This window comes from Octopus sinensis, linkage group LG3 (genome assembly GCF_006345805.1).
Source record: "Octopus sinensis linkage group LG3, ASM634580v1, whole genome shotgun sequence".
Classification (NCBI taxonomy): Eukaryota; Metazoa; Mollusca; class Cephalopoda; order Octopoda; family Octopodidae; genus Octopus; species Octopus sinensis.
In genome coordinates this window covers 131,857,769-131,868,751 of record NC_042999.1, presented here as the reverse complement: position 1 = coordinate 131,868,751, position 10,983 = coordinate 131,857,769, and the positions used below count along the sequence as shown (strand labels likewise).

General features: G+C 33.9%; 1 protein-coding gene across 1 annotated transcript in view; it reads right to left on the bottom strand.

Moving 5' to 3' along the window:
• Positions 1 to 915: 915 nt before the first annotated feature.
• The window catches only part of LOC115209423 (erlin-1), a 31,463-nt gene continuing 21,395 nt past the window's right edge, over positions 916 to 10,983 (bottom strand). The window contains exons 8-13 of the mRNA XM_029777837.2: positions 10,263 to 10,395; positions 9,188 to 9,279; positions 6,450 to 6,539; positions 4,201 to 4,280; positions 2,991 to 3,153; positions 916 to 1,720 (exon numbers count right to left, since the gene is read on the bottom strand). Of these exons, the coding sequence (XP_029633697.1) occupies positions 2,995 to 3,153; positions 4,201 to 4,280; positions 6,450 to 6,539; positions 9,188 to 9,279; positions 10,263 to 10,395 (554 nt within the window). The 3' untranslated portion in view covers positions 916 to 1,720; positions 2,991 to 2,994. The remainder of the gene's footprint in view (positions 1,721 to 2,990; positions 3,154 to 4,200; positions 4,281 to 6,449; positions 6,540 to 9,187; positions 9,280 to 10,262; positions 10,396 to 10,983) is intronic.

Here is a 10,983-nt window from a genome sequence, read left to right as displayed (position 1 = left end):
CAGAAAACAGGGGCATTGGATGAGAAAGCTATATGAAGGCTGAAAAGCAAATGAGGCAAGCATGTTCTGCTGGATGTTTAATCCTTTAGCATTTAAACAGATAATATCTGACCAAAATATTCTACCTGTTTTATCTTCAAATCAGCCAGATCTGGCCACTCACACCTACCCTACAATGCCATTTTAAAAATAAACAATCACACCATTGAAATCTCAAAACTATGAAATAGTGCGGGATTAATTCAAAACAATGTGAATAAATAAGCATTATGTTTGACATAGTAATCTGAATGTTAAAATTAGTGTGCATCAACAATGGAGAAAAAATAAGTCAAGAGAAAAAACTGGGTATAAAATATATCAGATTAAACTTTACAGCTAAAAAAGGTAGGTCAACTGACAGACTAAGACAACTCTGGAGGATCAAAATGTCCATGTGAAATGCAACAGGATTTGGAAAGAGGGAGGCAATGTTTATACATGTTTACACTATACACTAGGTCGAATTGTATGCCAGAAAATACCATATCAATGCAATATGTAAGAGAGAAGCTTGAGCTGGTGCAGACACATGATGTGCATGGCAGATGACAATTAGGTAAAAAAACGTGCTAAGCAATCTAAGCAGAAGGAACTAATGGAAGAAGAAAACTGAGCAAGACAAAAAGAATTTTCAAGAGGCTGAATCTCACAAAAATTACAATGCATAGCAACACAAAGTAAGGTAATTTGCTGAATAAGACCAGTTCAACCCCTTCAGAGCATGCAAGTATGGGAAAATAAGACAGCATCATGATAAAGATGAACTGCTCAAATCTAAAATAATTTCTTTAAATGGAGTTGAAAATAGAGTTAAGTATGTGCCTACCAGAGGAAGATGAATGAATAATCTCAGTAATAACAACAAATTTTTTTAAATGTTGGTTTTTTTTATTTGAAATTATGAAACTGAAGGAAAAATATAAAAAGATGAACATATTTAGTAGACAACTTGTTGAACATATTTTAGCTTCAATGTAGGCATCTGTCAATTTGAAAAAGAGAGAAAAGAGAGAGAGAGTTTTCTCATCAAATTGACAGAGTACCATTCTTCTTTTAAATGGAGAATCCACAGCATAACTTATTAAATTTAACACAAAATACCATTTAATGTATTTAAAAAAAATCAATTTATCAGGAACATAAATGTAAAAACATTACAATAGCACAGTTTGAACAATACCATAGAAGACAAAGAGTACAAGAGTAACAAAGAAAAAAATATTAATATTCAGAACCCATTATCAAGTGTTATTTCAAAATGTTAGGAATGACAAAATGTTAGTTTTGTTGATAAGCAAAAAAGGAAAGAAGTTTTAAAATGAGAAATGCTGAAGAAATGAAAGATAAACAAGTTAAGTGTACTTGACAATCACTCAGAGTTCTAAAGCTGAACTCAACAAGGACTTGCTTTTCAAACATTTTCTTACAGAAACAAAATATCCTTTCATTAAGATGTTCTTTCCAAAATCCACAGCCATATAACTTTTAATTAAAAGACTTTTATCATTGTTTTCTAACACATTTTCAATCCACTCATTCTGATAAATGTTAAGTACAAAAAAAAAATGCTTTTTTTTCCTTCTTCTTTGATTTTATAATTTAGATTGAGCAGGGATTCTCTCTCAATAAATTGTCAGCTTAGCAGGCATTCTCCTACTTTGGAATTTGATATGTGAACCTGAAAACAAATAATAATGATAATTTTTAACACAAGCAGAAGTTTGGCGGGGGGGGGGATTATTTTTAATTATATTGATCTTAGTATTTGTCAGGTAACTATTTAACACTTAAGCATTTAAACAGGCCATATCTGGCCCTAATATCCTGCATGTTTTATGTTCAAACTGGCTATATCCTGTCTCTCACACCTACTCTACAATGTTATTCTGAAAATAAGTAATCACATCATTGAAATCTCAAAGACACAAGATAATACAGGATTAATTCAAAACAAAGTAGATAAATAAGCATTACATTTGACAGAGTAATCTCAAGCTAAAGGGTTAATCAACCCAGGAAGTGTGAAAGGCTAAGTCAAACCCAGAATGCAATACAATGTTAACAAAATACAAGATATTTTATTTGGAGTTCTACCAATTAGTACCAATTAATTTTAACTTCAAAAGTAGGGCACACATTATTGGAGACATCCAGTTCATTTGAGTACCAGGAATATCTAAAGAGGTTTTTAGCAGAAAGAAAGAGGGCAATGTTGATCCTTCCAGGATTTGAAACAAAAACACAAAGGGAATGTTACAAGGTATTTCGTATATTAGTCTACCAATACTGAAACTCACCATTTTAATAGTTACAAATCTCTATTACTTACATCTTTGTATCAGCATAGTTAATTGATAAACTCACTTCAACTTTGTCCATTTATGAAACTAAAACACCAACAGATCATACTTCACTTTTGCATTTATCATTCATATTTCACTACCCTAAGCTCATTACCTCTGCTTCCGTTTGAGAGTGTGCATGTGGGATGGTGGGAGGTCTTTTTGAACTTAAAACATGTAATATTGCACTAAACTGGTATATATTTTAATCATGTACAGTATAGGCACAGGCGTGGCTGTGTAGTAAAAAGCTTGCTTCTCAACCACATTGTTCTTCGTTCAGTCCCACTGCACAACATCTTGGCAAAGTGTCTTCTATTGTAGCCTTGGACCAACAAAACCCTTGTGAGTGGATTTGGTAGACAGAAACTAAAAAAAGCCCGTTGCATGTGTGTACGTGTCTGTCCTCCACCACCACTTGACATCTGGTGTTGGTGTGTTTATGTCCCTATAACTTAGCAGTTCAGCAAAAAAGACTGATAGAATAAGTACAAGGCTTAAAAAAAATAATTACTGGGCTTGATTTCCTTGACTAAAACCCTTCATCTTCATGGCCACAGTCAAATGACTGACACAAGTAAAAAAGAGATTAAAATTATTACTTACACTTTCATGATGTTTTAGTTGTAGATGTTTTCACTTCAGCTCGATTTTGGAACGATGGAAATTCAGAAAAAAAGTTTGGAATACTGTTGCCAAAAAATATTTTGCTATTTTTCGATAATGCTTGGTATTTCAATAGTTCCAGATACCGATCAGTTAATTTCAACTACAAATATCACAAATAAATACAATAAAATAAAACAAAATTATTTAGCTGAAAGGAAAACAAAATATTACACATTCATTTTAGATAAAGGAGCAATAAATTATTTTTGTTACAATGCCACAAGACTTACATTAAGAAGAATTATTTCACACCAAACAATGTACTGTTATTAGCCACTTCTGGCTAGAATTAAGAAATATACATTGAATTAGTTCCACTAGCATAGCTGGGGGAAGGGGAAGGTAGTAGGGGCGGTCCACCCTGGGTGGCACTTTTAAAGAGCACCACGGGTCTGCTGTAGGCATTATGTGTTTTTTGTGGGGTCTGAGGGCAGCAAATGGAAGGGCCGCCTTGGGTGGCACTCATTCTAACTACGCTAGTGATTAGTTCCAGTGGTGTATGGTGGTTATTGTATTGGGTGTGCTGCCACACCCAATACCACCTAATTTCAAGCAGGAGTATAACAAAAGTTTTTCATTAAGATTTGTGATTAAATTAATGAGTGAGGTTAATATTTATAATGAATTTGCCAATTTCAACGGGCGTGCAGCGCACACCTAGAAAACCTGGAATATACATCCCTGGTTAGTTTCCTAATACATAATGGTTTCAAATTTTGACACAAGGCCAGCAAGGTTGGGGGAGGGGTAAGTTGATAACAACCCCAGTGCTCAACTTGTACTTATTTTATTGACCCCCAAAAGGATGAAAAGCAAAGCTTAGCAGAATTTGAATTTAGAGCATAAAGACAGATGAAATGCCACAAAACATTTTGTCCAGCATGCTAATGGTTCTGCCAGCTTGCTGCCTTAAGTCTCCCAACACATAATGAGAAATGACATCAGCAAGTCATCTCAGACTTCTATAATTCTTCAGTTTAAACCTTTTACTAAACAGCTTTTTAGTCTTTGCAAAATTTTGTCTTCTAGGAATATTAGAAAATTCTGCCAATCATCTGCTTCTTACATCATTCATTTCACATTAAACTACTAAAAACACAATACATTGCTGGTTTTCACCAACTACAAATTTTCCTTAATTTATTACCTCATTTGATTCAGCCTCTTTTAATGCTTTATAGTATTCTGCATCTGCAAGAAGTTTTTCTTTATTTAAATGTGTAAGAGCTGTAAAAGAAAATGAAATTAAAAATTGATAAAACCCTAGGAAACTGCTAATGCTTAGACATTGAAAAAAACTGGAGCTATTTTTATGAGGTACAAAAAAACAAGAGTGATAAAAATCTGTAAAACCATGAAAGTCTCAAAAGACAAAGATAGGTATATGTATTCTAAAGGTCACTGGGCCTTTCTTTCTAGTAGAAAGATGTCAGCAGCACAATCATGTTAGAAAAACAGAAGAAAGATAATTCCATATGTCTAATACTTGTGGACAGGCTTACAAAATCAAAAAACAACACAGCACCCATGACTTTCAGAAACATCTTTTCACACTCAGAATTTCTGAAGCGTGGAATAAACTACCTGCATCAGTTGTAAGCTGTTGAGACACTAGATCCTTTAAAATTTCCATGCTTCCTGAATTTTGCCAACAGTACACCTGCCATCCCCATTTCTTCTTCATCCCTTTTTAAAAAATTCTTTTATTTTTCTTTAGACTTTTTTTACTGTTTGCTTCATGTGCATATTCTATGTACTTGTTCATGCAGTTTGGGTTACTTTGAGCACTGTATACAATAAGTTCATTATATATATATATATATATATATATAATATATATATATATATATATATATATATATATATATATATATATATATATATATATATATATATATATATATAGAACAATCTTACTTAGAAATGGATGCGTGCGTTCCGTCATATGATAAATTAATAAATAAAACATATGCATATATACATACATATATGTACGTACCTACCTCTACATGTATATATACATGTATATATGGGTACAGGACACCAAAAAAAATGTCCAACACAATGAGAAACGAAAACATAAACACAAAACCAAGGAAATGGACATTTCTTTTAAACATGTAGAGGTAGGTACGTACATATATGTATGTATATATGCATATGTTTTATTTATTAATTTATACACACACAGATGGAACATACATTATAAACAAAAACTCAAATACAATCATTTAACTGTAATATCAACTGATGTATTTGTAATTAATTCAGTGTTTCAGTAAATCAAGATTAGCATGTACTAACTGAGCTTGCTTTGTCTATTTCTGCTACTACAGTCAACAGAGCTTTCCATTTAGATATATTCAAACTAAAAAAGACAAAACAATGCATCCACACTGCTAATGCTGTGTCCCACATGACCATGTACGAGATCCACTTATCCAAAAAAAGAATTACTTACAGACTGTGGCACTACCATCTCGATTATATAGATTATGTCATCCCCAATACTTATTTTATTGACAGGTAAAAATGGCACTGATTGAGATTTGAACTTAGAGAAATATAATTAATTTATTTTTTTCTTCCATTTCCAGTTCATTTTCACTAAATATTTCAGTAATATTGTTACTAGCACAATTTACACAGAACTACTTAAGTGAAATAATAGACTGCAATGGTCTGAAATATGCTGACCATGTTTCTTGGAGTTATTAAAGAAATACCAAGAGAATAATATTTAAATATAAACTATCTTTAACATGTCTCAGTCATTAGACTGTGGCCATGCTGGGGCACTGCCGTGGAGAATTTTTAGTCAAATGAATTGACCCCCAGTACTTGTTTTTTATTTAAGCCTGGTACTTATTCTATCAGTTCTTTTGCTGAACTGCTAAGTTAAGAGGACATAAACAACACACCTGCATTGGTTGGCAAGTGGTGGTGGGAGATGAACACACACAGGCTTCTTTCAGTTTCTGTCTACCAAATCCACTCACAAGGCTACAATTGGCTCGAGGTTATAGTAAAAGACACTTGCCCAAGGTGCCATGCAGTGAGACTGGACCTGGAACAATGGGGTTGGGAAACAAGCTTCTTACCACACAGTCACGTCTAAATCTTAAAATACCCATTAATTAAAATACAACTCCACTGTTATTTGAAAGAATTATTTTTACTAAAATTTCTAAATCAACTAAAGCTGTCCCTCAAAAGTGAGTGTTCCACTGTCAAGGAGAAGAATGGCGTAACTTGAGTAATATTGCTAATTTGAAAAATATTTACAAGACAAAAATGGAAAAAGAGAGAAAATGTCAACCATAGAATAAGTAATAAGAAAACATAGATTCAAAAGACAGTTATGTGAGAGAAAATGGAAAACTAGAATATATTTACATTCTATGGCTGCTATTTTTTGTTCTGATTCTTTTTCCATTATTTTTTGCTCCCAGGTAATTTTTGCAACCATCTGAGATTTTTCAGCCTCTAAATGAAAATAAAAAAATATTTTTAAATCTTTGATGAAAACAAATATAAGTATTTCTATAAAAGTTATGCTTTTAGTGCATAAGTCAATCACACAGAAAATAGCAGTTACACAGTCATCAAGTCAATTACACAGTGTAATACAGACCTAAACTCAATCACCTAGTTAATTAATTATTGTACAGTCAAGTCATTCACTTAGTGAATACCAGTTATCATCATCATTTAGCATCCATTTTCCATGTTGGCATGGGTTAGATGATTTGACTGGAACTGGTAAGCCAGAGAGCTGCACCAGGCTCCAGTCTGCTTTGGCTTGGTTTCTACAGCTGGATGCCCTTCCTAATGCCACCCACTTCAAACATGTCACCAGCACTGGCCACAACTACAATTTCACTTGGCTTGACATGTCTTCTCAAGCACGGCAAATCATCAAAGGTCTCAATCAATTCAATCTGTCAGAAAGTACCAGACTGTTGTAGTCAGGGAAATGAGTACCAGTCCTATAGATAACAAGGCAATCATAACAGTTATACAGTCAAGTCAGTTACCTAGTTATCCAGTAACCAAGTCAATCACTTAATGTGTAGGTGTTATATAGAGACGAAGTCACTTACACAGGAAACACCAGTTATACAGCAATCAAGACAATCTATCAGGAATTAACAGTAACAGTCACCAAGCCAATCGACCAACTACTAAAGTTATCAAGTGAGTCACTGAATGGATCTTCATCATCATCATTGTTCGACCGTGGTCGAGACAATGGAATTTACTATGTTACGCCAGACTTCACGGTCCATCATAGCGTTACGGAGGTCCTGTTGCTGGATGCCTGTATCCCTGGAGATTACATCAGGGTAGGAGAGTGTGCGCCCTCTGGTATTGTGAGTAGATGGCTTCCAGAGGAGAAGAGTAGAAATTACTTCTTTTTCAGCTCTACAACAATGTCCAGCAAACTGGACTCTCCTACCTTTCACAAGAGATGACACAGGTGGTAATTTCCCATATATTTGCATTTTGGTTGGATGGCGCTTCCACGAGAGATTTTGAGCTCTCATAAGGAGGCGAGTGTAGGTTCCATCCAACCGCCTCTCAAGCTTCTTTGATAACGTCCAGGTTTCTGAGCCATATAGTAGAATTGGTTCGACTGTGGCTTTGAATATTTCAAGTTTGAAATCTCTACTTAGATTTGATGACCAGATCTTATGCATGTCAATACAGGCTGACCAGGCCATACCCTTTCTAGTTAGAAAGTCTTTTCCAGATGATGATATGTATGACCCAAGATATTTATAATCAGAAACCATATTTAAAGGCGCACTGTTGAGAGTCTGGATGATGCAATCACTGTTGGACAGGCACTTGTTTATGTATTCAGTTTTGGTCTCATTGAGGTAAAGACCTACACAATTTGAGGCTTGTTCAAGAGATTGTAAAAGAGACTGGGCATTGGAGAGAGAATCACTGATAAGAGCGATGTTGTCAGCAAAGTCAGTGTCTGTCAAGTACTCAGCTGGGTGTCTGGAACTTCTTCTTGGTTTTATTTCAAAGCCCTTGCCAGAGATGGTATCAACTGACATACGTAGCACATAATCAACAACAATGATGAAAAGAAATGGGGCGAGTGTGTCTCCCTGCAGTATTCCGGCTTTGATTGAGAAAGATGATGAGACAGCAAGACAATCCGTCAAAGTACTAGTTACATAATCAATTCAATTATTTAGTAAGTACTAGTTATGTAGTCACCAAATCAATCAATCACGATGTAGGTGCTATAAAATCAAGTCAGTCACCCTAAGTATCAGTTATACAGATATCAAATCAGTGAAACGCTATTAAAATAGGGCTTTTTTTAACCCTTTAGCATTCAGATTTCTGTAAAATGTAATGCTTACTTATTCACATTGTTTTGAATTAATCATGCATCATCTTGTAGCTTAGAGATTTTCATGATGTCAGTGCTTACTTTTAGAAGGACCTTGTAGGATAGGTGTGAGAGGTTGCATTTAGTTGGTTTGAACATAAAAACAGGGAGAATATTTAGGTCGGATACAGCCAGTTTGAGAAAGAGCCAATTGGAGTAATGGTTTCAAATTTTGGCACAAGGCCAGTATTTTATGAAATGGGGTTAATCCATTACAATGAATGCCAGTGCTCAACTGGTACTTATTTTATCAATCCTAAAATGTTGAACAGCAAAATCAACCTCAGTAGAATTTGAACTCAGAACATAAAATGCTGGAAGAAATGATGGCTAAGCATTTTATCTGATGTGCTGGTACAATTAAGAGTCAGATGTAACTTTAACACTTCAATTTTAGACTACAGTTAATAACTAGAAAGCTGAATAGAACATCTAAACTTGTCACAAGAGATTCTTTAACTTAGGATTTGCATCAAAATTACTAAAATGTTACAAGTATAGCTACAAGCACCATCACCACCATTATCATCTGTCTTACATCTACTTTTTCATTCTAGCTACTGGAGAGGACATTTCAATGCAATGTATATGATCTGATACTCTTCTATACTAACTACTTTAATCACATCTTACAATATGCAAGTATATCATATAACTATTTTAAAAACAGGGATACACATGACAGTACAAATTAAAAGTTGCTTCAAAAAATTATATTTACCAATAACAGCCTTTTTTCTTTCTGTTTCAGCCTCCTTTTCAACTACCTTTTGTCGTGCTTGAAAAATTAAAAGTTTAGTCTTTTCTGCTTCCCTGGAAAAAGCACAGATTAAATTAATTGACTCAAATATAATTTATACCACATATCGATTCTAACTGATGGAAAGAAATGTTTAATAACTTTAGAGTCCCCTTCAAATACATTAGTGTCTACAGATGAAATACAGTCAAAATGATAAAGTGTTGCTGGATTTTTTATTTTTGTAGCCTTATTTATTGTTGATTTCCTGTGCATATTCTATATACTGTTCATGCAGTTTTGGTTACCTTTTCTGATGAGTTGTGGTGCACCTGAGCACTGTATACAATAAGTTCATTATTATTATTATTATTATTATTATTATAGTCAGAACACAAGTGTAGCACTTATCTTTTCCAAATAATGATTTACTGAGACAATTTAAAAGAGAAGTTTTACTTTCTCTTACACACACCATTTTATCATAGAAGAGCACTGCTACAAATTCAACAGAGAAGTAGATTCCTCATCATCATCACTAATTTTTAAATTCTATTCTCTACTGTAGATTTCTTCTACTAAATCTCTGTTGATTCTGTCATCTGTGAGAGGTTTGAAGAAGTGATATTCAGGGTATAATTCAGGCGAGGATGTTCAACATTTGTAGATGAGAGGAACAATACAATTCTACAGTAAGGTAAAGTTTGCAAACAGTTGTGGGTTTTTTGTTTGTTTTGTTAGCTTTCCAAAAATAAGACCATTGCCCTTTAGTAAACATTTCTGAAATATGCTACAGACAATTTGGCTGTTTAACAAAAGCTTCGGGAGTATCAATCTTTCATTATATTTCATTATACCGAGATGTTACCTGCTTTTTACTTGAGGAAGCCAAATTGAATTACTAACAAGTTTGTGGATAAAGTTTATGGCTATAAACACTAAAAATTATTGGATATAGAAAATCCAGAACTTAGTGAAATTCTTTATTTCATAATCACATTACTAAGATTAATTCACCCACATTTATAGATTATATTCAACTGAACAATATATTTACATTGCTTCATAGTTACGTCGAATACTTTCAGGTATTTTTGGCTTGGTTACTCGAACAGCTTGAACCAAGAGACCCTCAGCCAGTTGATCTAAGTCTTCTTGTAGAGCCTGCTTTAAGTTTTCATCAATTTGATCTGGAAATAAACCATTGACAGAATTCTTAATTCTACATGTCAAATATAAATTGAGAAGGTTTTAAATTTAATATTCTAACAAGATTATGATTGTGTGTCCTATTAAATTCATCTTTAGAGATAAAACATTGACTTTTGAATCTACACTTACATTGCATCAGTCTGATTTCTGAATGACAGAGTGTGTCTTGTGCATGGCTATGTAGAGAGTGTCAGCCTCTCTACATATCCAGGCACTAGGAACCTTTATTCTTCAACTAAGGATATTAATGCTCTAATCTACTAGGTCACTGGTGCATGTAATATTGGTTTCAAATTTTGACACAAGGTGAGCAAGTTCAGGGGGAGTGGGTAAGTTGATAACATCAACCCCAGTACTCAATTAGTACTTATTTTATTGACCTCAAAAGGATGAGGGGCAAGGTTGGCCTTGGTGGAATTTGAACTCAGAACATAAAGATGGATGAAATATCATTAAGCATTTTGCCCAGCATGCTAACAATTCTGCCAGTTCACCGCCTTACTGCTGCATGTAATATTGCATATTACAATTGGAGACAAAATAACTGAAACATAATGTAGATGTGA